General features: G+C 36.6%; 2 protein-coding genes and 1 long non-coding RNA gene across 4 annotated transcripts; 2 read left to right on the forward strand and 1 right to left on the reverse strand.

Moving 5' to 3' along the window:
• Positions 1-6,794: 6,794 nt before the first annotated feature.
• On the forward strand, positions 6,795-7,563 carry LOC121412508. The gene is made up of 2 exons (XR_005969624.1): positions 6,795-7,116; positions 7,533-7,563. It is a non-coding gene; the product is annotated as an uncharacterized LOC121412508 (long non-coding RNA).
• A 1,456-nt stretch (positions 7,564-9,019) lies between these two features.
• LOC121413222 (putative nuclease HARBI1) lies at positions 9,020-16,572 on the forward strand. Of its 2 annotated transcripts, XM_041605970.1 has the most exons (7): positions 9,020-9,377; positions 11,365-11,462; positions 11,975-12,197; positions 13,324-13,610; positions 14,082-14,159; positions 14,205-14,230; positions 15,789-16,572. In XM_041605970.1, exons 2-7 carry the CDS (start codon positions 11,415-11,417, stop codon positions 16,141-16,143), a joined length of 1,017 nt encoding a protein of 338 aa, XP_041461904.1. In that variant the 5' UTR covers positions 9,020-9,377; positions 11,365-11,414; the 3' UTR covers positions 16,144-16,572. The 2 variants fall into 2 exon arrangements, with proteins under 2 accessions (XP_041461904.1, XP_041461903.1); XM_041605969.1 differs by having other exon boundaries at positions 14,082-14,230; positions 15,789-16,564.
• Positions 16,289-22,812, reverse strand: LOC121413223. Its single transcript, XM_041605971.1, has 5 exons — positions 22,046-22,812; positions 19,608-19,670; positions 19,035-19,097; positions 18,653-18,718; positions 16,289-17,886 (listed from the first exon to the last, which is right to left on the reverse strand). The coding sequence occupies exons 1-5, from the start codon at positions 22,501-22,503 to the stop codon at positions 17,628-17,630; spliced, it is 909 nt and encodes a 302-aa protein (XP_041461905.1). The 5' UTR covers positions 22,504-22,812; the 3' UTR covers positions 16,289-17,627.
• Positions 22,813-27,544: the final 4,732 nt, after the last annotated feature.

A 27,544-nucleotide genomic window follows, 5' to 3' on the forward strand; every position in this document is an offset into this window, starting at 1 on the left:
ATATGTACAGGTAACAATGTAATCTTTGTTATTTTTTATTTGTTTGGTATTTTGCACAAATTGTAAAGCAGCAAGTGTTTGATATATGTACAGGTATCCATGTATAATCTTTGTTTAGATGTTATTTGGTGCTTTACACAAATTGCAAAGCAACAAATGTGTGAAGTTGGGAGTGTTAGATGTTGATCTTGCCAGTCTTCAGGGGGGCGTTTCATGAAGATTTTTGTCTGACAAGTTGTCAGATCTGACATCTTTCCTTGATTCTGATTGGCTGGGATGCACTGTAACTATAGTAACTGTCGGATAAAATGGGACTTGTCGGATAAAACGTCCGACAAGTCCTTTCATGAAACGCTCCCCAGGTATCAATATACATGTACATTGTTATTTCAGATGATACTCAGTGCTTGATGTTACATATATGGTAAAGTGTTCATGGTGGTGAAGTACCAATTCGTATGTCTAAAGTATGACCTTAAATGCATTCACATGTTAACTTATTTCTTGCCATTTTAGGCGTTCCCGACTGGGGTACATTGTAAGGTACCATGATATACCTACAGTATGTCCTTAAATGCACATTGGTTCTTTACATTGCAATTAGCATGACAACATTAAATGCCAGTCTTTCCTTGCCATTTGACGTGTTAATCGATGCTTTGCTTTTTATATGTACAGTGTTCACTTGAATACCTTGTTGATGTGGATATTACCTAGTGTCTTACAGACATGGTCAATTTGCAAATGTGTGATCTTCATCTACATAAATGTAGGCCATCTAATTGTGACTAGATGTAAATGTTGACTTAATAGTTTGTGAAATGTTTCATATTTTTAGATTTTCCCATCAAATTTCTAATTTAGTGAATAAAAAAATAAAGATAGGTCAATCTATCTCGCACAAAGTGCATAAGAAATTATAAGTAGGTCATTAAATTTTGCAGATAGCACAGCCAAAAGCACCAATCAGCATTCAAATTTGCTTTAGTGTAGGCTAAGTCACCAATCGACATACAAGGTCGTACAATGCCAACCAAGTTCGATTATGAAACCCCCTTAAGCTGCAGTACTGGAGTAATTAATTTTGCCGTAGGAAATCCAAATCATTTAATTTGTATATATTTGTTTATGCATGCCTGCCCACAGGATGGGATGTATAATGGTATCATGCATATTTGATTTAGATATGACAATTATCCCAGACTAAATTGTGGTAAAAGAGCAAGAGACCTACTATCTTGGTATTGTGAAACAAATGGCGCTCCACAGCATATGATTTGGCTTAATTATGTCTTTGCTTTGAATCATCAAAATAAATTTACAGTGCGTCCCAGAATAAAACGAAACCGAGATTAAGCGATGATTTATCACAACTTAATCACAAATACAATAGACAAAGGACCTACCATTGTAAAGCTTAGAATCTCTTCTTTCACCTGATATTACTTAGATTATTCCTCATTCACGCATGAGTGAGCAAAAGTAATTTAAAGAAGGGATACCAAAAACTAATTTGGCAGGGGGTGTCTGAATTTCAAAAAGAAAATCACATGTCTAAAAAAGTTCAATTTTTGCTCTTTCATTTGACACCTTAGAGACTAAAGATGGTCAAGAAGTAAAAAAGTTATGTTCCTTCGAAACAATGCTTGTATTTTCATAATTTCTTAAAATAAACGTGTTTTCACCGGTTTCCCACAGAAGCTATGGCATGGTTAACAAAAGACTTAATGCATAGCTGATCGTCAACAAAACGGAGTTTCGAGTGAGTTTGAATGCAAGCCTGTTAACCCTAAATAGACTGGGCTATTTCGACGCCTAAGAAGACTGGGGATGGGGGGCTGATTCAGCCCCCCCCCCCCCCTTATGATCTCGGCCGTCGATCGCGAGATCGCGACGAAAATTGGCACACGCGTTACCCATGGCATTATTTACAAAACTATAACATCAAATTTTGCAAAAAAATATCATGTCTCATTAATTATGCTAATTTATGCGTAAAATCATAAGTTTGCTCTTATTAATAAATAATGCCCCTGAAATGCTAATTTTGATCAAATTGATTTTTAAAAAAATTCAAAATCACATTTATTTTCTTATGTATTCTATTGTTTTCTAAATTTCTTATGTATTTCTTTGTTTTTCGACTTTTTGTTTTTTATTGTTTTTTCAATGGAAATTGTTGGGGACTTTATTTTGACCATAAAAAAGATAAAATTAATTGATTTTAAGCAGTAAAAAGAAAAACAATGATGTATTTGTGAATATTGGCTAAGAACACTATTTGCATTGGATTTGTACACAAATTCACGTTTTTGAGTAATTTTGGGTCTGCATGCACTTACGAAATGTTGCGTAATTTTGGAACTGCGTACCCGGGGGTCACAATTTTGGTCTCAAAAGTTGCGCGAGACTTGAAAGTAAAAAGTCAGAGAGCGATGCGGTCAAAAAATTTCGCGCAGAGGATTTATCGCAAAGGGGGGGGGGGGCTGAATCAGCCCCCTCCCCCGTCTTTTTAGGGTTAAACCTCTTCATTTTATGAAATTATTGAAATTCAAGCCTTATTTCAAATAACCAGAATTCGTTATTTTTTGACCATTTTCTGTAATTGAGGTATCAAATTAAAGAGCAGATATTGAACTTTTTGAAAATGTGGTTTTCATTTTGAAACCCAGATAGAGCCCACCAAATGACTTTTTGGTATCCCCTCTTCAAATTGTTTTTGCTCACTAATGCGTGAATGGGAAATAATCTAAGCAATATCAGGTGAAAGAGGAGATTCTAAGCTTTACAATGGTTGGTCATCTGTCTATTGTATTTGTGATTAAGTTATGATAAATCATCGATCTCGGTTTCGTTTTGTGTGGGACGCACTGTATATATAATAGCTTAAACATTAAATGTAAATCATATGTCGTAATTTGGATTATGATGTTTTCCATTCATTTCTAAAACCATAACCATACAAGTTTGCTGAATAAACATAACTCATGTAAACAGCAGAGAATGTTGTGTGTGTTTCATTCTTGTAGTAGAGACTGGAAGAAAATTAATGCTGTGTATGAATATGATAATGGGTATGCGAGATCGTGGGTCCAGAAAAACAATTTTTCCAACATAAAAGTCTTATGATAATGTTGATGATGGTCATGATAATTCTGCTGCTGACATTGAGGATAATGATGGTGATTGTAATGCTTTAGGTGATGATCAGGGTGACCAGATTTCACAAAATGAAATACGGGACAATCGACAAAATAAGATCAACAAAGAAGACTACACAGTGTTAGACTTGTGAAAAAAAATAAAGAATTGAAAGGATCGAGGGTGAACGAAAGAATGAAGGAGAGAAAGAAAAGACGAAAGAAAAGAGATGAATTGAGAAGAAAAAAAATGAAGGGGAAAAAATAAAGTTAGAATAAAAGGATGAAAGAAAGAATAAGAGAAGAAAAGGTTTCCATCATTATTTGAATTGAATATAGAAAGAAAGGAAGAGAAGTTAAATGAATGTGTGAATTCAAAGACAAAATAAAGGAGAGAAAGAAAAAAAGAGGTAAGTCATGTTTCCTTTATTCTTTGAAAATAAGAAACAAAGAAAGAAGTAAAACAGGAAGGAACGAGGGAAGAAATTTAGAGAGGGAAAGAAAGAATAAGGGAAATAAGGGAAAAGAATAAACGAAAAATAAAATAATGAATGAAAGAAAGAAAGGAGGAAAGAGAGGGAGGAAAGAATGAAGGGAGGATGAGAATGAAAAAAAAAGAAAATAATGGAAGGAGAGAAAGAACCGAAACCGAAACGAAAAAGGAAAGAGAGGGAGAAGGAAGCAAAAAAAAGTTAAAGGAAAAAAAAATAAGGAAATGAAAAAAAATGAAATTTAATTAAAAAAAAAGGCAGGTAAAAAAGAAGGATAGAAAAAAGGCAAGCAGGGAGGATACAAGAATGAAGATAGAAGGATAGAAAAGATCAAACAAAAAACAATCCAATCATCTAACAAAAAATCTTGAAATTTGGTGTTTTTTTAGTATGGTAAAACAAAATGTTTCAGAAATTAATAAAAATTCGAAGTGAGGCATTGTCAACTTAGCAATTTGATGACATCGCAGCATGATACACAACGAAAGCTGAAACAACTAGATCTAGTTATGAAAACTCATAACTTGTTTCTCCGATTACATTTACATCTCCAAATCAATAACCTGAGAATCCATAATATAATTATACAAATTTCCCGCCGATTTTGTGATTATTTTGGTGGAAAACCTGTTTGTCATGTCATTGTTAGCACCATTGAGAATCTGCTCCGATCCTAATTGCCAAGCCAGTACCTGCCAAACACAGGTAGAAGGCCAGTTTGCAATGTATTGGGTACAGTTTAGCAAGAAAATCACCGCAAAGGTTTAGTTATCGATTTTATTGTTGTCTCTGCTTCGTCATCTTTTAAATGTATTAAATACATTTTGTTCAATTTTCTGAAATACGGGACAAATAGGCGTCCCGGGAAGGGTTTGTCGGGACACCGGGACAAAGGAGCAAAATACGGGACGATCCCGGGAAATACGGGACGTCTGGTCACCCTGGTGATGATGGTGCTCACCCAAATGCCTTATAAAATTTTTTTTTTCCTCTCTTCTTCTTGTGCTACTTGCCATTGTCAACATCAAATCTTAACCGAAGGTTAAGTTTTTGTCTCGCCCACCAGAGGTGAAGGCGAGACTTAGGGATCCAAATGTCGTCAATCCGTGCGTCACAAACCTGTAATGACACATAACTCCCTAACCATAAGTCGCGTTTCAACCAAACTTGAATGGTGGATGGACTTGGGGAACTTGCATTTTATGCTGCAGTCTGAGGTCACATGGTAAGGTCAAAGGTCATTTTCAGGTCAACGTTAAAGTTTACATGCAAGACTCTCTGATGACACCTAACTCCGCAACCGTATCTCGTTTTTCAACCAAACTTGGATAGTACATGGACTTGAGGGACGTGCATGTTATGCTGCAGTTGGAGGTCACATAATAAGGTCAAAGGTCATTTTCAGGTCAACATTAAAGTTTACATGCAAGACTCTTAACTCCGCAACCGTAAGTCGCTTTTCAACCAAACTTAGATGGTAGATGTACTTAGGCGACCTGCATGTTATGCTGCAGTCGGAGGTCACATGGTAAGGTCAAAGGTCATTTTCAGGTCAACATTAAAGTTTACGTGCAAGGCTCTTATGACAAGTGTTATTCCATCCCAGTCATTTCACAATGAAGTTTCAAAATAATCCTCTTCCGTGATACCACAAATGATATTCCTGGTTGTTTTCATAAGTGGGCGAGACACAAAATTGCTTTTGCCTTGTTGAAATGACAGCATTACTTAGAAAGTATATAGACTTAGTTCTTGAAATTTGGACATAATAGGCAGGGGTATGAGTGGTCACTAATAAAAAGATCTGAAAAAAGCTGAGTGGTGAAAAAGTCTGAGATAGAACGAGCTCCCATTCCTTTTGTACAGAGGAAAGCCCAAATAATAATTAAAAAAATAAAAATCTGAACTCTCACACCCTTCATAAGGTTAATCAAGTATCACTAAACATCCTGCTTTGGTTTAAGTCACATGACCAAGGTCTAAGGTCATTTAGGGTCAATGAACTTTGACCAAGTTGGGGTATTTGTTGAATTACGGATCTGATTAATAAAAGTTACACATAAGTGTATATAACTGAACATCCTGTGTGAGTTTCAGGTAACATGACCAAGGTCAAAGGTCAATGAACTTTGGTAAGGTTGGGGGTATTTGTTGAATTACCATAACTTTAAAAGTTTATGGATCTGATTAACAAAAGTTGAACATAAGATTGATCAAGTACCACGGTCAAAGGTCATTTAAGGTCAATGAACTTTGGTCATGTTGAAGATAATTATTAGATTGTTGTCATAACTTTCAATGTTTATGGACGAAGGACAAAGTCATTTCAGGTCAATGGGCTTTAACTATTTGGGAGGTATTCGTTTGAATTTGAATTACCAATTACCATAACTGTGTTCTATTTATGCAATAGATGGTATATCTTAGCTAGACGGATGCAACCCCCGGTCTTTCTTTTTCAGACACCCAACAACAGGTTTAAAAAAACTGTCCACTTAATTGCAATGAACCACTCAAGAATTAAACTGGTCTTAAATTACTGGTCTCCAATCCAATCCAATCCAAAAGTCATTTGATATAGCGCCTTTTCCTTTCGGTAAACATCATGAGATCGAAGGATATCTCCAATTGGACGAACATAGAGTGTAAACAACAGTGGCCCGAGGACGGAACCTTGCGGAATGCCGTAGTGCAATGTATGTGGTCTGGAAAACTGACCCGACACAAGAACGCGGCTACTTCGATTCTCCAGATAAGATTTCACAAGTTCAAGGGCAATTCCTCCAACTCCAATGTCGTCCTGGAGACGATTCAGAGTTAACCTTCAACTGGACATTTCAAACTGGTCTCGATTACTGGACTTTGTTACTGTTCTGGATGGTCTATACCGCTGTAAACTGGTAGGCCTATCCAGCCTCAACTGGTGTAACTGGTATTTTTTTATACAACCATAACTATCAGTCAATCGTCGCTGAGCTTAATAATATTTTAGCTAGACGAATGCGATCCTCGGTCTTCTGTCTACGTTTTCCAGACACCCAACAACAGGTTTGGAAAACAAAGACTGAAGACCGGGGACATGCGTAATGTAAGTGGTAGTAAAATAGTTGCAAACGCCAGTTGAGTTGAGTCTGCTTGTACGTGATTGCGCATTGAAATGTGTCAGAAAACTACCCTTCTTTGTAACCAAATACTTTTTCTTCATTTCAGATATACAGGAGCTGCAATTCGCTTTTCTTTGTAATGCAAATAAGTTGCTAGAGCAGGAGTGTGAGTGGTAGTGAGAGTGACTCTAGGATGGTTGAGCGGATTTGAATGAGTGTGTACAAGTGAATGGGTTGTATGTGAGGGGTTTCTCAGTTTGTCTCACTGCTAATTGAGGAAGCCATTTAGGTGGCCATAGAGGAAAGACTTCTAGCATGTCCATTCCTTATCAGCCATGTTACTGAATTTATTTTGAAGCCAAGCACTACCAAAGCTGAATTGTAAGTTATAAATTGTCTTGTTTTCACACTTATATACTATGATGTGTTATTCTCTGACGAATTTGATATTGAATTTTAAGGATGTTTTAGTATAAAGACTGGAGTTGTATCAGGCATAATGTGTGAAGATAGATCGATGATTGATTAATAATTGCCGCTCAGGATTAATCCTGATTTATAGTGGTCTCGTTATTGCATGTAAATTAGTTAACATTTCATTCAGTAAAACAAGTATTTACCTTAATCTTTAACTTCACTTAGATATTTCTAAATGATGATTTGCTTGTGATTTTATTGTTATTTGATCTAAAGTAATTGTGGGTGTCAAACAGAAATAAACTGTTACAATTGTATTATATAGAGGTAAGGTATTATTTGCATATCGCTATCTATGGAAGTTTGGATTGTAATTACAGGTGGCTCCTCCCTTTGGGGACTAGGACAGAGTATAAAGCCAACTGAAGGGTTAGACAGCGTGTGACAGAACTTCCCCCTCCTGTGTGATGAATTAACTTCGTGAATCTCGCAATACTGAGTGAGAGATGATGGCGTCAAGCCTCTGTGTGGTGGGGAACTGTTATGGAATCTTCGTGCTGTACCCATTTGCAACTCGCTAATCTTCAAAAGGAAAGTAAGAACAGTACCATCTGGCCATTACATGTCCGCACTACTTGCTTTGCCTAAAGCAAGGAACATTTACTTCAAAATCTCCGGACCTTGAACTCTAGCCAGCTTCCATAGAAGTCACACACAATTTCATTTAAACGATTTGATTTATGCAAGACTGGTTACTGAACATAATTTCCTGGTTATATATTTGTAATATTTAATTATATTCTGATTGACATCCAATTTTAAGTAACTATGATTTCATTAATTGCATCATGAGTACTCTGATAATAAACGGAGTCTAAACTTAAACCTCCTCGACTCTGTACTCTGTTTGTGTCCAAGCATTTTCCTGACATAATGTATGCAATAAATTTTCAGTTTTATGACATTTTTCAGAATTGGAATGGCTGGATTCCGTAAGTGGGTGAAATGTGTACGTTATAATTGCTATCTATCGTTATTAATCATGCCCTTGCTGATAACCATATTAACAATCCGCATATAATCATAGCTTATGACGTATCCAAGTTCTTAAACTGGAGATGAATGTTATAGGCAAATCTTAGCTAGACGGATCCTTGGTCTCCTTTCTTCGTTTTCCAGACACCCAACAACAGGTTTGGAAAACGAAGACCGGGGACATGCGTAATGTCAATGGTAGTAAAATAGTTGCAAACGCGAGATGAGTTGAGTTTGCTTGTACGTGATTGTGCATTGTAATGTATGCAAATTTTCAGTTTTATGACATTTTTCAGAACTGGAATGGCTGGATTCCGTGGGTGAAATATGTACGTTCATTGCTATCGATCCTTATTAATCATGCCCTAGCTGAAAACGGTATTTATAATCCGCAGCCAATCATAGCTGATGACGTATCCAAGATCAGAATATTCTAAAACTGGAGCTGAATGTTATAGGTTCATCTTAGCTAGACGATTCCCGGTCTTCTGTCTTCGTTTTCCAGACACCCAACAACAGGTTTGGAAAACGAAGACCGGGGACATGCGTAGTGTCTATGGTAGTAAAATAGTTGCAAACGCCAGGTGAGTTGAGTCTGCTTGTACGTGATTGCGCATTGTAAGTATGCAAATTTTCAGTTTTGTGACACTTTTCAGAACTGGAATGGCTGGATTCCGTGGGTGAAATATATACGTTCATTGCTATCTATCCTTATTAATCATGCCCTAGCTGATAACGGTATTCACAATCCGCAGCCAATCATAGCTGATGACGTATCCATGATCAGAATATTCTAAAACTGGAGCTGAATGGTATATGCACATCTTGGCCCGAATTCACAAAGGTGGACTAAAGTTATACCCGGGGTATAAAACGCGTCATTTGACGTCATTTTAATCCATGGACTAAAGTTAGTACCTAGGTACTAACTTTTGCGATTCACAAAGGTGGACTAAAGTTATACCGGGGTATAAAACGCGTCATTTGACGTCACGATTTAGTCAGCTCTTTGGGGTGGACTAAATCGGTGGATTAAAGTTAGTCCACGGTTTTAACCAATCAGAGAGCAGCATTTCTATTGCGGAAAAGTTACCGTCAGTTTGCCGCCAAAAAGTTAACTTTTTTCGGCAGTCAATTCATGTGTTGTTGCCGTATATAACGCTACGAATTTCACGACTGCGACCAAGATTGTAAGTAAATTGCATCATTACTTGAAGTTTAATTAGTAAGAACTCTTCAGATTCATCTATATCTATTAATGATTGCTTAAACTGTCCTAAAAGTATGCTCCAAAACTCAATATTGTATCTGAATCATTGTCATCGTCGTGTGTAGAGCTGCTCAGTCCCAGCAATGTGTTTTTGTGTGTTTAACAGTGCGAGGATGCAACGATCCCGCTGGTACGCTAACCCAGGCCAGGGAGCTCCTGCTCGGCTTCTCTGCGGGCCGGAGCTCCCTGGCCTGGGTTAATCACGTACACATGGTACCGTAGCCTACTCTATCTTCTGTGTTATCTTAAGCCATTCTTGCAAGGAAATATGGCCAAATCGTGGTTTTGGGAACCACTCGTAGATTTGTGTACGTGCACTTGTAGTTGTAGTTTTACAAAGACTGAATGGAGGTGGAAATGGGGAACTGTGCGTGTGATTGAATAAAGCGCTGCTGTATGAAGTGAACGGTGGTTCCCAATATCACGATAATGCCGGAAATATTAATTATATTTGCTATCAACCCCCCCCCCCCAATAAAATGCCAATATTTCTTCGCAATAATATTTGTGAATTGAGTCTAGAAATGAAGTTGAAGTCATGATAGGCCTAGATCTAATTGATATCCATTTTAATCGTTGCAATTTTCGGATTTGGAGATGGATCTAGTTTCTTCTATTTTAATGTTAGATCTATATTGCTTGATTTTTCGGTGTGGCTTGCTTCACTTCAGACCCCTATTATTTTTATATTTTTTGTCTGTTAAAAGATGGTATGTGCACAGTCAAAATTTGTATGATGGGGTGTCCAAACTTCGCGCACTTTTCAAAAATATTCATCAGGCTTAATTTTTGCACACAAAATACTCAAAATTTATACAAAAGCAATTCAAGAAATAGTTACCACATTGACGGCAAGATCGTAAACTATAAAATCATGGACAAAAATGTAAGGTAGGTCAAGGGGTTTTGCCATTATCGCGATCTCAAAATTCTATTCCGATCGGCGAATGCGGGCTGTGCAAAATGGTGATATCGTGATGCTTGTTGATTCTTCAAAACGGGCGCTCGCGGTGACAAATTTGCCGATCTTTTGCCAATATTTTCATGAATACTGAACTCATCCTAAAGAAACTTACACCAAAGGGTAATTTTAGGTCGCTTTTCACGTTGATGATGTCAGATTTTAAGGATATTGGCTAGTTATTTAGATAATGACCGTCCGCGAAGTATGGACACGCGCGAAGTTTGGACTCACTGCCATAATATTAGACTGATCATGAATTAATGAGTTATTGGAATTTGTTGTTTCTCTAATTATTTATAGTATTTTGAATTGTACTAGTATTTGATGTACTGATTGAATTTTAGCAGCCTGAATCAGGTTTGTCAGAATGGTATACAAGTGGTCCTGTATACAAGTGAACTTTTCTATACCTACCCCCCCCCCCCTATTATTTTAATATTTTTTGTCTGTTAAAAGATGGTATGTGCACAGTCAAAATTTGTTATATTAGACTGATCATGAATTAATGAGTTATTGGAATTTGTTGTTTCTCTAATTATTGAATTGTACTAGTATCTGATGTACTGATTGAATTTTAACACAGCCTGAATCAGGTTGGTGAGAATGGTATACAAGTGGTCCTGTATACAAGTGAACTTTTCTATACCTACCCCCCCCCCCCCCCCCCCCCCCCCCGTAAATCATTATTGTATATTCATGATTTATTTATTGTCAGTCTGTGTATAATTAGCCAGATCCAACTTTGATTAAAGGTTCTCTTTCTTTTTTGTGTGTGCTACATGTATATTTTTTCCCCACCCCTTTCTTTTTTCCACTTGGTGACCGTACAAATGTATTTTAATTTCACATTAGGCCACATTTAGATCTCCATTGTCTTTATATACCGTGACATTGCAGTATGATTGATTAGTATTTTTCCCCATTCTATTTTTCCTCCTAACAGTCTTAACACTTCAGCAACATACCATACATGTACCTACGATTGTGAAAGTCATGGCTCGCAATTTTGAACAGCTGCGCCGTGTTGAGAGAGAGAGGGAGGTATGTATGAGTTCTCTTTTTTTTCTTTAATTTCATTAGAATATCCTTTTTGAAGAAACAAAGAACCTCTATGAATTAAATTCTATATACATTTAGATGCATGTTATTTTTTCCTTATAGACAAAAAGGAAAAGTAAATAAAACAAAACTGCAGCTGGTCCAAGCTATTTAAAAAAAACTTGGATAGAAGATGGACTAGGGGGACCTGCATGTTAGGCTGCAGTCAGAGGTCACATGGTAAGGTCAAAGTTCATTTTGAGATCAAAATGAAAGTTTATGTGCAAAACTCTTATGATAAGTGTTATTCCATCCCAGTCATTTCTCAATGGAGTTTTGATACAATTCTATTGATTGCCCTCGCAAATCAAGATATTTCTGGTTATTTTTATTAGTTGGCAAGACACAAAATGGATTTTGCCTTGTTTACTGTAATGTAATTAAAACTTTAAAGAGTAAACTACCCATTCATGTTGACTCTTCAACACAATCTTCCAACTCCAACTTTCTTGCAGATTCAGCAACACATTGGAAGACCAGAGCGTGGATTAAGGGACAGGAAGAATCCATTTGAATGCTACGAGGATGAACCTTTCAGAGAAAGGTACCGCTTCTCCAAAGAAACTGCGATGTATATCATCAATATGCTCGAAGGGGATTTAGAGAGACAGACAGACAGGAATGACCCATTGCCTGTCATGTTGCAGGTTTTGACTGGACTTCGTTTCTATGCTGTTGGTGAGTTAATCCTTTTCCCTGTTATCAAGATCCCTTGAGTTTTGGAAGTTTGCATGTGCCCTCTAACTATAATATAGGGGAGAGGGGGGGGGGGGGTGGGGTTACATCACTTAGATGAATGTGCTTTCAAATTTCTCCAGTCATTCATGCTTTCTTCCAGGAATGTAAAATTGACTAGACTGCTGAATGCTGATTAAATCCTTATGTATTTTCAATCATAATTTACAATATTTTGTCTCTTGTTTTGTCCTTCATGTCATTATCCTCTTCACCACTTTTTCTTTTTCTTTCTACCTCACTCAAATTTCTCTTTCTATTTTAAATCCCGTTACACCCTCTCTCTCTTTTTCTCCATCTCTCTCTGTCTCTTTCCCTGAGCTTACCTCTCCCTCAATCTTCTATCAATAATAATATGAGATAATCATATCTTTTTAAGTAGACTTATTACTTTTGATACATAACACTGTTAATACGTTTTTGCTCATTTGCCTTGTTATATTATACTTCATAAATTCTTGTATATTGACCCTTTCACCATGTGCAGCTGATCAATTTTTATGTCTATTATATACACCAATAAATAAATGTTTATGATCATCATTGCCGAAACATATTTTTTTTTGGGGGGGGGGGCATCATGGTCTTGTGGTTAGACACTTGTCTTTCAATCTGAGAGACTTGTGTTCGATTCTCAACCTAGGCATTCTTTCCTTCTACAAGAAATTTACCCATGTTGTGCTGCACTCAATAACCCAGGTGAGGTGAATGGGTACCTGGAAGGAATAAATTCCTCGAATGCTTGAGCGTCTGTATGGTGGATCAGCTACTGCAGGGGTAATAATTATGGTACCAATTGTAAAGCGCAGTATGGTATTTAACTGCGCTATGTAAATGGTCCATATTATTATTATTCATCTGAGAAATAAATCTGCTGCATGATAACACGACCTATGCTCTTGCAACATATGCTTCATTCTTAATCCTTCTGAGGATATATTGCTAGGGTTAGGTTTGTAAGAGGGTTTCTGATTCAGAATAATGTAAGGATCAAGGATTAGGGATTATTTAATCATGACTGGCTTCCATATCAAACCCATTACTTAATATCACTTATTCATAATTGTAGGCACCTTTCAGAAGATGCATGCAGACGAAGCAACTGTATCACAATCATCCGTGTGCAGAATCATCAAAGATGTTTCTGAGGCAATCGCAAGGAGGAAGAGACAGTTCATGAAGTTTCCGACGACAAGAGATGAAATTGAAACCACCCAGCGACAATTTTATGATTACTGCGGGTTTCCAGGGGTCATCGGTGCTATCGATGGGACCCATGTCTACATCAGGAGTCCTGGTGGGGAACAAGCCCTGTACTTCCTAAACAGGAAGAACAGGTACTCTGTAAATGTACAGGTTAGTATTACACTACACTGTTTTCAATTTGAAATTGAACTGATTGATACTGGACTCAGGAATAATTTGATAATGACCCCAAAAAAGACATAGTACTATTGTCTATCTCATTTTCTTCTCTCATGGAAGTTATTGCCCTCAATACAGAACTGCTTAAAGATAGTAACAGATAAATGTAACACCTATGTGGAAATTAAAAATAGTTGAGAAACATTTTCCCTGAAGAACATATCACTTGATACATAGGGATAGTGATTTTCTGATTTACTGGTTAATCAGAAAATCTGTATTTCTCTCACACATGTGCTTTTCTTGTAGAAGTTCATTGAATTCTACATTTCAAAACAGATTTCATGTGTTTTCTGTATACATTTTCTATGAAACGTCAATTTCTAGATTGAGTTTAAATGAAATTATAGGTTATGATGGTAGATTTTTTTTAATGGATATTTATCCTTTCACAACATTTAGGTTGTATGTGATGTAGCTGGAAAAATAACAAATATCGTTGCCAGATGGCCGGGCAGCACCCACGATTCACGGATTTTCTCTGAGTGTGCATTGAAAGGACAGCTGGAAGCTAGGGCTGATGGTTCTGAGTGGCTACTTGGGGATAGTGGGTATGTCAATTATTTTTTCAAGATAATTTTCATTAGAGGGAGATTGCCAGATGAGCTTATGCCGTGGCGTGTCGGCCGTCCACAATTTCAAAATGCTTCTTCATTTCAAGTCCAATTGCAGTTCTGTTTGTTTTATACACATGTTTGATAGCTCAAGGTGGGGATACAAAATTTCTACACAGAATTTTGAAAAACATTAAATATACTAATTTATACATACACCTGTATTTTTCTTAAGAATCACATTTTGACTTGGAAATTATTTATGTTATTTATAAGAAATTAATATATGAATTACAAAAAAATTGTGAGAATGAATTTATGTATTATATGGGTGTAAAATTACCTCATGAATGTATGTGAAGTTCTTTTGAGCAAAAGTGATTTAAACATTTGGTAGATTATAAGTGAGGAATTAGGTTTCTGTGCTGTCCGCCCATCTTGTTTTCGTTCTTGTGATGACAATGTAAATTGAGTTTTCTCATTTTTGTCTCGCCCACCAGAGGTGAAGGCGAGACTTAGGGATCCAAATGTCGTCCGTCCGTCACAAACCGAATGACACATAACTCCACATCCGTAAGTCGCTTTTCAACCAAACTTGGATGGTAGATGGACTTGGGGGACCTGCATGGCGGACGATTAGGCTGTAGTTGGAGGTCACATGGTAAGGTCAAAGGTCATTTTCAGGTCAACGTTAAAGTTTACATGTAAGACTCTATTATGACACCTAACTCTGCAACTGCAAGTCGCTTTTCAACCAAACTTGGAAAGTGGATGGACTTGGGGGACCTGCATGTTATGCTGCAGTCGAAGGTCACATGGTAAGGTCAAAGGTCATTTTCAGGTCAACATTAAAGTTTATGTGCAAGGCTCTTATGACAAGTGTTACCATCCCAGTCATTTCACAATGAAGTTACGTGTCCTCGCAAATCGCAATATTTCTGGTCTTTTTCAAACGTGGGCGAGACACTAAATCGCTCTTGCCTTGTTTATAAAGATTTGAGTATTTTTCCTGTCCTCATTCATTTTCAAACAAGAAATTTTCTCATTTGTGATAGCAATGGTATTTGAAAAATATTAACACCCAAAATTAGCATTCTAGGAACTTTTTTAGTGAATTAGAGCAAAAAGTATGATTAACGCATAAATAAGCATGATAAAGCCTTATGAAAAAATCTTTATTTTGAAAAAAATTATACAGCCTTTACATCACATCCCACACTGTTATCATGCCAATTTTCACGGTGTTGGTTGATTTAACCTCACAGTCACATAAAACACTGTAAGACCGGTGTGGTTAGGATTAAGTTAAGATTCACCAGTCTTGAATTCAAAGTAATGCAAGCCTAGAAGTTGAAATGAAGTACCAACCATGAAAAGGATTTCGATGTATCTAATTATAGATTTGAATCGCAAAATAATTGGTTTAAAATTATAAACAAAATCTCCATCAAAATAATGTAATGAGAAACATAATTACATAAGGAATGTTAACGTAAGCAATGAATAAATATGTAAGAGAAATTCTAATGCTTCTTATTTAATTTTTCTATTGCAGGTACCCCTGCCTCCCCTTTCTGTTGACTCCCCTCCTTAATCCTCTTGGACGGCCACAGGTGCGCTACAATAGCGCCCACAAAAGAGGACGTTGCGTTATCGAGCGCACCTTTGGCCGTTGGAAGAGGAGGTTCCCGTGCCTCAATGATTTGCGCGTGAAGGTGGATACTACTTTCACAATAATAGTGGCTTGCTCGGTCCTGTGGAACATCTCCCTCGACCATAACGAGGTAGATATTCCAGGACCTGAGCCAGAGGAAATGCCTCCACTTGTCCACCTTCCTCCTGGCCTACATGACGCTGTCGCTGGTAGGCTCAGGAGAGAGCAAATCATTGAGGACCATTTTTCCAACTAACCCAAGTAGCCACTCAGAACCATCTTCTCTGGTACCAGCTGTTCTTCCAGTCCACTTAGAGGAAATCCTTGAATTGAGATGCTGACAAGGTATTTGTTATTTTCCAGCATTACAGGGCTTTTACACTGGGCATTCAGAGTGTTAGGTAGTACGCATACAATCATTTTTACTACCGTATTATGGACATTGTTTCTTTGAGACCATGTCGCTCTTTTACGTGCACTTTGGAGCATGAAAAATATTAGCTTTTACAATTTGAATTCAAGGATTACACTGTCACAGCCTCATTTTTTAAATTGGCATCATTGTCATAAATTGAAAGTTGCTCTTTCAATTCTCTGATGGTGCTATTCATGATGCATTTTTTAAAAAATATTCAATTTAAGGAACTCCTTGTCATACATGTAGACACCTTTTTAAGATACCAATTTATTTCCCCAAAGTTAAACTTGTGCGATACATATCATTTTTCATGTGTCAAATGAAAATTAAAAAAAAAGAGTTTTAAAGTAAATACTTCCAGTTTTAAAAGTCCAAAATGATTGAAAAGATGCCAGAATTCTGTCATTTGTGATTTGCACACCAAATAGTTTTCCCAAACAACTCTGCATACCCAGTGTGGAAGCCCTTTCACATGCAATCTACATTTACATGTTCCCCATCAGCGACTCCTTATGTAGACATGTCTCATTGATACACCCAGTACACCTGGTTACATGCAGTAATGGTAAAATTGTCTGCTGACTTGGTTCAAATTCATCTCTCATTGTTTGAAACTTCATGAATTAATATCCTCCCTCTTGCGTTTGTTTCAGAAATATCTTTGATGAATAAAATGATTATGATACATTTGCTTCGTCTAAACGAAGTCCTGTCAAAACAATTTTAAGGTCATTCCCTGTTTTTCAAAAAAATCAATTTCAAGCATATTGATGATATACATTGTATGTAAAGGCATTCTTGTAGCATTCAAATGGATTTCTTGTTAAAATTGTCCATCATGCTCTGGTCATCCATCTTTAATATCCAGTGATATACAACTGTGTTATGAAAGTGTTAAATATTCACATGCATTGGGTACATAGTTACCAAGTCAAAAGAATGATAGTAACAAGATCATTAACAGTGTCTGAATTCCAATTTATTGACATATTTGTTGTATGAACAATAAATATTTCTTCAACTTTATTGCCATTAGTGGTCTAATATATATATTTATAAATATATATATGTATGTACACACATAAAAATATGTCTTATTAAAAGAAATGGATTATGTACATTTCTGCTCTCTGATAAATAATTTAGGTACATGAAAATTATGATGAAAGAACTTGTATGTTAAATACTTTCCAAAAGGCAAGATAATTAATACCAATTTAGGGGGCAATTGAGCCTTGACTAAATGTTTTGAAGAAATGAAAAAAAAAATAAAATGCAAAAGTTCATCATAATAGAAATAAGGAAGTTTGGATATTTTTCATTTAGTCCTCGGAATATGCGGCAAGAGCAGCCTTTAGCTTCACCTCTTCAGTCTTCTTTTGAACTTTAAGGATTTCCATCCTATACTCATGTTCTATCCTCATGTATTCAAGTCGTATCTGGTGCTCTTCCTCTGCCAGTTCAACGAGTCTCTCCTCGCTTGAATGGATATGTGGATGTTTGGGTCTAGTTTTTGGTTGGTGGGGAATGGTTGATCGCCTCTTCTCTCCACGAGGTTGAAGTTTTCGAGTTGTGTCTTGCCTAGGAGAGAACATCAATACATAACTTATTATTATAAAAAAAATATATAAATGGAGGCATTTGAATGTGAATTGCAATTATTATATTCAGAGCTATACACACCCATATTGCAAATGTAAATGATCTCAAAAGTTTCTAGAAAACAAGTCGTAAATGAAATGTGCAAGTACTTATTTAGCAATCGGGTGATTTATATAGAAGTTGTCCAAAGCGTTTCAATGTGATGAATTATGTAATTCATGAAAATGAAGATTCATGAACAAGTAATGCTTGTTTATATGGTGCAAGCATATTTGTTTTAACTTCTTTAACAGACTAAGATTTTTAAAAAAGATTCTATTCAAGGCTGTGTGTTGGTATTTATTATAGGATCAGGTTCAGCAGAGGCATTTAAACAAGGTATACAATGTAGGTAGTGTGGTTGATATAGTTCCATCAGGAGTTGGCCGGAAAAGGAATTATTTTATAAAAAATTTATAAAAATGTAAATGTTGAATAATGCTGACAATCTAGTATTTATATTTAATATATCAGTATGTCAAATGAATTATAATCTACACATGAATATTGATTTTCATGACTGTTTTATAAGCATGGGTGTGTGAATTGAATTAATGTTAATAGAGAATTGTGATTTTAATGCCTGTATTCCCCTCAGATGATTCACTTTTAAAGTAGATTCTTTTATAGACTAGATTTCTCTACCAACTGAGCCATCTGTTTTCAAATGTGTATCTTGTTAATAATAAAAAAGAAGTGAACTTACCTTGTTGTTTCAATGTCTCCATTCTGAGTTGTGGATGGAAGGGAACTGTTCTGCATGTTTGCTTGACTGAATTAATGTATATGTGTGAAAAAAAAAATTATGCAAATATTACTAATGGAATGTAAGATCTGAAGTAATTCAGGAGAGTGTTAAATGTTGCTTATCACCCCCCCCCCCCTTTTTTATTAGGGGCAAGGAGGAAACAGTTAAACTGAAGTTGAACATTACTTAGGTTTATTAAGTTAGCAGCACTTAAGGAGATTAATTCGTAAAAAAAAATGATTACATATAATTTCATGCACTATTCACTTTATTTTGTATATCACGTAGGCATTTACTTTTCAAATGTGTGTATTGTTGGTGAGGAAAACATGGAACTTACCTTGTTGATGCAAGAACTGGTTTATGACTTGTTGATGGATGGAGACTGTTCTGTTCGTCTTGCCTGCATAAATGTAAAAATGTGTGTGAGAGTGAAAAAAACAATTGTTTAATTTTTTTCGAAATGAAGAAGTACATCTCTTGTAGTATAAGGTTATCAAGGGTGCATTCATAAAAAAAGAAAGTCCACCTTTAATAGGTGTAAGGAGGGAGGGGGTACAGTGAGGTTCTACAACTTACTTGAATGTATTGAATGTGCATCAATGATGGAGTTGAATTCTGAAAAACACACAAGTGCCTATCTTGAATTCAAAAAGCACCATTCCTTTTCCTTTCCCCCCTTTTTGTATAGCAGGTAATCCCATATGTGGCTTATCCGGTTTCAAACACATGACCCACACACCTCTTTTGGAGCAAATCTTCACCCCCCCCCACCATGAATAAAGGATAAAACATTTTAAACAAGATAATTCATCCACCTTCCAAGTGGGTTGGTTAGAAAATATTGCATTAGCAACTAGGCTTTTACTTTCCAAATTTGTTTATTGTTAGGGAGGAAAAACATGGAAATTACCTTGTTGCTGCAACAACTGGTTTATGACTTGTTGATGGATGGAGACTGTTCTGTTCGTCTTGCCTGAATAAATGTGTGAGAGAATTATTAAAATATTACTAATGGAACGGGACATGTTAAGTAGTATAATAAGGTTATCAAGGTTGTATTCATAAAAAAAAGAAAATCCACCTTTAATAGGTGTAAGGAGGGAGGGGGTAAAGTGAGGTTCTACAAATTACTTGAATGTATTGAATATGTATCAATGATGGAGATAAACTCTGCCAAAACAAAAGTGCCCGTTCGGAATTTTAAATCACTATTCAAATTAAGTTTTATTTTATATTAAAGAGCAAGTAATAATTAAAAGCCCTTACTCAATCTGATATGCGGCTTAGCCGGTTTCAACACATGACCCACACCTCTCTTGGGGCTATTCAATATGACCTCCCCCCCCCCCCGATGCTACCTTTGAAGTAGGATAGTTAGATAATATTGCTTTAGCAACTGGGCTTTTACTTTCCAAATTTGTGTGTTGGTGAGGAAAACAGAAATTACCTTGTTGATGCAAGAACTGGTTCATAACATGGAGTGGGTCATCTAAAGTAGTATGATGGGGTTATCAAGGTATGATAGGGTTATCAACATTCATAAAAAAGAAAATCCACCTTTAATAGGTTTTAGGAGGAAGGGGGTAAAGTGAAGTTCTACAAATTACTTGAATGTATTAATTGAACACCAATGATGGAGATGAAGTCTGCCCCCCCCCAAAAAAAAAAGTGCCCATTTTTAATTTTAGAGAAACATTCAACTTGATTTTTTCATAGCAGGTAATAATTGAAATTAAGCATCTCATATGTTGCTTAGATGGTTTGAAAAATTGCCCTAACTACTAGCTCTCCTATGACATTTTTTAAAATGTACCAGGCGATATTCGACACCCCCCCCCAAAAAAAAAAAACCTTTCAAAGGAAAGTTAATTTGCCAAAAAAAATCTGAACGTGCTTTTTTGTATAACTTGGAAGTGTGAAAGGACTTGAGAAGAATTAACCACCCCAATCCTTTTTTCTTCACATATATACTGGTACATGTATGATGAAAGTGATTTGTGATTTTTAAAAATAGATCTGCACATTTTAAAGTTCGGCTTTAAATTAAAAAGGGCCTACGATGAAAGAGGTAGGATAGAGGTATGGGGGCAAATTTCTTTATGGTATGCATCATCGGAATTGATTTAAAAAAAAATAGAAAACCATGACTATTTTTTCTTAAAATAATTGTTTGATTATTGGTAGTAGGAATATCCACATGGCCTCGTTTTTGTTATATTTTTGTCTTTTTTATTAAAAAAAAAATGGTCAAGAAGTGCATGTTGTGAGCTGAGTTTGTATTTTTTTCACGCTGGATTATGTGTAATTGATTGTCGAAGTATAGGGGGAATTGCAAATCGGTAGACTGAGAAGATAATAGTTTATAGGCCCTGCATGTGACCTGTGTACAGTAGATCGAGCCTCTGTTCAAGCGAACAACTCATGCTGACATTTTCCACGAGAAAATGCAAAAGAACAGCCAGTGCTCTTTGTTTATGACACTCCATACAGCGAGATGTCAGAGTTATAGCTTTATGGTGGAGAGAGAGGGAAAGAGATATACAGTAGTTGAAAGAAATTGAATGAACGAGCTTCAAAAATGGATTATCAAATTATTCAATTAAGTGACGGGAGAATTGTGGGTTTGTGTTTTGTTGACACAGTTGGAAATTGAATTTTTGTCAAAGGTTATTGAAATAAGAAATGAAATTGGCAAAGCTTCGTTAATACATTTTTTCATGAACTATTTTGCGCATTTCAAGAAAATGTGCAGATACTGCTGGCGTTTCATAATCGGAATTTGAAGTAAACAACAACAAATACCGGCTTGTCATTTGCAAGACGATATGGACGACGAAGAGATTTTTCTTTCCGGTATTTTTGCTCATTTCTTATCATAGGAGTACAATTGTGGAAACATTTTATTGCACAAAAAAGCTTTCGGGCTTTGGGGTAAGTCTCAAGCTATTCAAAGTATATTAGAGACCGAAATGAAAAGAGAAAGGGATACTCTGCGATCCCTAACACAAGTACAGATGGACATGAGGATGAACTTCGATATTGAACCGTCACGTCCGTAGAGTATGCGCTATAAATGGCTTTTCCAAACACAAATTACTACGTATGGGACTAAGTTGAAGTTACGCGGTGTCGCAGACGACAAGAGAACGCCGGTAATAAAAATTCTTTGAAATAAATTTGAAAGGGATTTCAAGAATTGATGAATGGGTCATATTTTGACTTTTTTGCATTTTTCTGATGTTTTATTTGTAAGGATTTCAAAAATAGTACCAGTTTTACATGATAAACTATTTATAGATATAAAATAATGAATAATTCTAAATCAAACTGTTATTAAAATGAACTTACTGCAAACAATCATCGCCTGTGGTCAGACCTCCATGGCTTAGAAATTCCAGGGCTGTGACAGCCTCATTATTCAACCCGGCATCATCGTCATATGGGTTAGATAACTGGATAAAGTCACTTGGGAGAATCTCCTTGATTAATAGAGTTACTGATGAAGGAGGATCTGGAGGTGGCCCTCCTCCCGTCATACGGGAGCGTCTCTTCCACTCGCCATACTCCTTTTTTGCCTGGCTGCGAAGTTGTTTCCACTTGGTCTTTATTTGCCCGGTGGTCCACTTGTTCCCATATCTGGCAATAATTGCAGAACAAACCTCATCCCAAGCTAGGTTTTTTCTTTTGTTGTTTAGAGCATCATTTGCTCTATTAGCAAAGATGTGGGCACGGTCCTGCACGAGCTCCAGAAGATACGATCGCTCGCTGTGATGCCAGTTGGCAGATCTGTTTTTTGCAGACTCCATTGCAAACTGGCATCACATCACTTCTGAGCATGCTCAGTACAAGCAGACAATCATCTCACTACTGAGCATGCTCAGTGCAGTGTTATAATAGTATGCTAGCTTCAGTTCATGATTTAATCCATGGACTAAAGTTATACCCCGGGTATAACTCAGCCATGGACTAACTTTAGTACCCGGGTATAAAGTTAGTCCATGGATTAGTTAGTCCACCGTTTGTGAATAGCGCGGTGGACTAACTTTATACCCGGGTATTAGCTAACCCCCGACTAAATTTAACCCCGGTATAACTTTAGTCCACCTTTGTGAATTCGGGCCCTTATCTATAGACGGATCCCCGGTCTTCTGTCTTCGTTTTCCAGACACCCCAAAACAGGTTAGGAAAACGAATACCGAAGACTGGGGACATGCGTAATGTCGATGGTAGTAAAATAGTTGCAAACGCCACTTGAGTTGAGTCTGCTTGTACGTGATTGCGCATTGTAACGTTTGCAAGTTTTCAGTTTTATGACATTTTTCAGCACTCGAATGGCTGGATTCCGTGGGTGATATATGTACGTTCATTGCTATCTATCCTTATTAATCATGCCCTAGCTGATAACGGTATTCACATACCGCAGCCAATCATAGCTGATGACGTATCCAAGATCAGAATATTCTAAAACTGAAGCTGAATATTATAGGCCCATCTTAGCTGAAAACGGATCCCCTGTCTTCTGTCTTCATTTCCAGACACCCAACAACAGGTTTGGAAAACGAAGACCGGGGACATGCGTGATGTCGATGGTAGTAAAATAGTTGCAAACGCCACTTGAGTTGAGTCTGCTTGTACGTGATTGCGCATTGTAACGTTTGCAAGTTTTCAGTTTTATGACATTTTTCAGCACTCGAATGGCTGGATTCCGTGGGTGATATATGTACGTTCATTGCTATCTATCCTTATTAATCATGCCCTATCCATCAGGACTTATTTTAAATCTCTGTAATTTAGTGCGTACCCCAGATCAGAATATTCTTAAACTGAAGCAGAAAATAATAGGCTCATCTTACCTAGACGGATCCCCGGTCTTCTGTCTTCGTTTTCCAGACACCCAACAACAGGTTTGGAAAACGAAGACCGGGGACATGCGTAATGTCAATGGTAGTAAAATAGTTGCAAACGCCAGTTGAGTCTGCTTGTACGTGATTGTGCATTGTAATGTATGCAAATTTTCAGTTTTATGACATTTTTCAGAACTGGAATGGCTAGATTCCGTGGGTGAAATATGTACGTTCATTGCTATTTATCCTTATTAATCATGCCCTAGCTGATAACGGTATTCACAATCTGCAGCCAATCATAGCTGATGACGTATCCAAGATCAGAATATTCTAAAACTGGAGCTGAATGTTATAGGCCCATCTTAGCTATAGACGGGTCCCCGGTCTTCTGTCTTCGTTTTCCAGACACCCAACAACAGGTTTGGAAAACGAAGACCGGGGACACGCGTAGTGTCTATGGTAGTAAAATAGCTGCAAACGCCAGGTGAGTTGAGTCTGCTTGTACGTGATTGCGCATTGTAAGTATGCAAATTTTCAGTTTTATGACATTTTCCAGAACTGGAATGGCTGGATTCCGTGGGAGAAATATATACGTTCATTGCTATTTATCCTTATTAATCATGCCCTAGCTGATAACGGTATTCATAATCCGCAGCCAATCATAGCTGATGACGTATCCATGATCAGAATATTCTAAAACTGGAGCTGAATGGTATATGCACATCTTATCTATAGACGGATCCCCGGTCTTCTGTCTTCGTTTTCCAGACACCCAACAACAGGTTTGGAAAACGAAGACCGGGGACATGCGTAATGTCAATGGTAGTAAAATAGTTGCAAACGCCAGTTGAGTTGAGTCTGCTTGTACGTGATTGCACATTTTAATGTATGCAAGTTTTCAGTTTTATGACATTTTTCAGAATTGGAACTGCTGGATTCCGTACGTGGGTGAAATAAGTAATTGCTATATATCTATCCTTATTAATCATGCCCTAGCTGATAATTTACACAAATAACCATAACTTATCTGCAGCCAATCATAGCTGATGACGTACACTCTCACTGGGACAAGTTCACATTGACTGCAGTTAAGGACCAATCGAATTCCGGAATTAGTTTGAATCCTTTAAATTCATTTTTAAATCTCGAAAGATTTAAATCCAAAATATTTGAGATTTAAATTGAAGTCTTTAGGATTAAAACTAAATCCAGAAATCGATTGCTCCCTAACTACAGTCCTTCAGGAATTTTTTTTTAATCTCTGAAATTTAGAGTGTATCCAAGATCAGAATATTCTTAAACTGGAGCTGAATGTTATAGGCACATCTTAGCTAGACGGATCCCCGGTCTCCTGTCTTCGTTTTCCAGACACCCAACAACAGGTTTGGAAAACGAAGACCGGGGACACGCGTAGTGTCTATGGTAGTAAAATAGTTGCAAACGCCAGGTGAGTTGAGTCTGCTTGTACGTGATTGCGCATTGTAAGTATGCAAATTTTCAGTTTTATGACATTTTTCAGAACTGGAATGGATGGATTCCGTGGGTGAAATATATACGTTCATTGCTATCTATCCTTATTAATCATGCCCTAGCTGATAACGGTATTCACAATCTGCAGCCAATCATAGCTGATGACGTATCCAGATCAGAATATTCTAAAACTGGAGCTGAATGGTATAGGCCCATCTTAGCTATAGACGGATCCCCGGTCTTCTGTCTTCGTTTTCCAGACACCCAACAACAGGTTTGGAAAACGAAGACCGGGGACATTCGTAATGTCAATGGTAGTAATATAGTTGCAAACGCCAGTTGAGTTGAGTCTGTTTGTACGTGATTGCGCATTGTAATGTATGCAAGTTTTCAGTTTTATGACATTTTCAGAATTGGAACGGCTGGATTCTGTACGTGAGTTAAATAAGTAATTGCTATATATCTATCCTTATTAATCATGCCCTAGCTGATAATTCACACAAATAACCATAACTTATCCGCAGCCAATCATAGCTGATGACGTACACTCTCACTGGGACAAGTTCACATGGACTGCAGTTATGGACCAATCAAATTACGGAATTAGTTTGAATCCTTGAAATTCATTTTTAAATCTCGAAAGATTTAAAATTATTTGAGATTTAAATTGAAGTCTTTAGGATTAAAACTAAATCCAGAAATCGATTGCTCCCTTACTACAGTCCATCAGGACTTTTTTTTAAATCTCTGAAATTTAGAGTGTATCCAAGAATAGAATATTCTTAAACTGGAGCTGAATGTTATAGGCACATCTTAGCTAGACGGATACCCGGTCTCCTGTCTTCGTTTTCCAGACACCCAACAACAGGTTAGGAAAACGAATACCGAAGACTGGGGACATGCCTAATGTCCATGTTTGTAAAATAGTTGCAAACGCCACTTGAGTTGAGTCTGCTTGTACGTGATTACGCATTGTAAGTATGCAAATTTTCAGTTTTATGACATTTTTCAGCACTGGAATGGCTGGATTCCGTGGGTGATTTATCGTCCCTGTTTTCACGAAGTGACGGATGAGCGCGCAACTTTTAAAAAGCTAGTTTTGAGTAAATCGCTTGCATAGGTTTAGACCTCGATCTCAAACTCTTTAATGTATGAATAAATATCATCTTTTCGTAAAAGGCATATTCTAGACAATTTTCAATTCCAATCATTTTCATTTTCCTTTATTATTTAAGAAGATATAGAGATATAAATAGAACCATATTTTCGTGAAAAAAAATATTACGGGACGCGCTTAGATTTATTTTCACGAAGTGACGGATAGTGCTCCGCACGCATAACCGTCACTTCGTGAAAACCCTAAATTCAAGGACGCGCTTCAATTTTGTTTTTACGAAGTGACGGGAAGAGGCTCCGCCTTAGTCCCACGCATAGCCTTGTGGATGCAATTCCATAAATAGGTTTTAGATATACATAAACTCTTAATTTGCTATTGCAAACAAAATTAATCCTAAATGTGAGATAAATAAGGCCTGCAGCTTTCGCTTATAAGTACAAAAATCACTTCAAATACCGTGTTCTTTTTTTTCTCGTAATAAAAGGGAAGCCCAATAATTCTTAGGCATATTTCATCTCAATATCATATTCATTTTTGATAGATGAACACTGAAATACGAAAGCTTGGTATAACAGGTCATGAAAAATGTGACTACAATAGTCAAATTGTCTTTTGTCTTTGTAAATTTATAAAAAGTATATCTATATTCCCTTTGTGTGCTCTGGCTCCGTTGGGAAATTGAAAATTCAACATCACAAACTTTTATTAGTTTAACCTCCTTACACCCTTCATAAAATGAAATCCCGATTGAGTGTCTCTTAAATGTTGTCTATTTATGTAAAAGGTATTCTCTGTTATAAAGGCCGAGTTATGATTCAACATTATTCTTTGAGACTTAATTACCGCGAAAATGGTATTAAACTAAATGTGGAACTAATTTGTCAAAGGGCAACAAGAATAAGTAAATTATGACTGATTGCTACCCCCCCCAAAAAAAAAAAGATAATAAGAGTAAGAATTTGTCAAAATAAAGTGAGCAAATTTCGAGTTACATATCACTCTTGCCTCCCCCCCACCACCCCCTCTCTCTCGATCTCTCTCTACTCCATTTTTTCCTTTATCACAATGGTCATGCATTCTCTCCTGAAAATCCTATTAAAATACCTTTTCATGCAAATTAAGAGTTATGACTTGTCATAAATCATTGAAAATACTAACTACATAAAATAAATTCTACAGAGTTAGCGATGTGAATAAATTTAGAACACTTTTAATTCTATAACATTAAATCATAGCAGCAAGTGACAAATAGAAAAGTAACATTTTTTTCATATGAATCATTTCGATAAAAGGTTTGCTTAATAGATTCATTAAAATATCAACTCCCTATAATGTTAACAATGTAGATATATTTTTGACAAAATTTTTATTTCAATAATATATAGGACCATAATCGCTAGTGACAAACACATCGAC

Source organism: Lytechinus variegatus, chromosome 4 (genome assembly GCF_018143015.1).
Source record: "Lytechinus variegatus isolate NC3 chromosome 4, Lvar_3.0, whole genome shotgun sequence".
Lineage (NCBI taxonomy): Eukaryota > Metazoa > Echinodermata > Echinoidea > Temnopleuroida > Toxopneustidae > Lytechinus > Lytechinus variegatus.

What these genes read in the sequence shown, in the direction of transcription:
- LOC121413222 (XM_041605969.1), top strand. Translation starts at nt 11,415, where the DNA reads ATGGCTCGCAATTTTGAACAGCTGCGCCGTGTTGAGAGAGAGAGGGAG. An exon ending in GTGTTGAGAGAGAGAGGGAG is followed by an intron (nt 11,463 to 11,974) that starts GTATGTATGAGT and finishes ACTTTCTTGCAG; the next exon opens with ATTCAGCAACACATTGGAAG. An exon ending in GGTACTCTGTAAATGTACAG is followed by an intron (nt 13,611 to 14,081) that starts GTTAGTATTACA and finishes CACAACATTTAG; the next exon opens with GTTGTATGTGATGTAGCTGG.
- LOC121413223 (XM_041605971.1), bottom strand. Translation starts at nt 22,503, where the DNA reads ATGGAGTCTGCAAAAAACAGATCTGCCAACTGGCATCACAGCGAGCGA. An exon ending in ACAGGCGATGATTGTTTGCA is followed by an intron (nt 19,671 to 22,045) that starts GTAAGTTCATTT and finishes ACATTTATTCAG; the next exon opens with GCAAGACGAACAGAACAGTC. An exon ending in GGAGACATTGAAACAACAAG is followed by an intron (nt 17,887 to 18,652) that starts GTAAGTTCACTT and finishes GTTCTCTCCTAG; the next exon opens with GCAAGACACAACTCGAAAAC.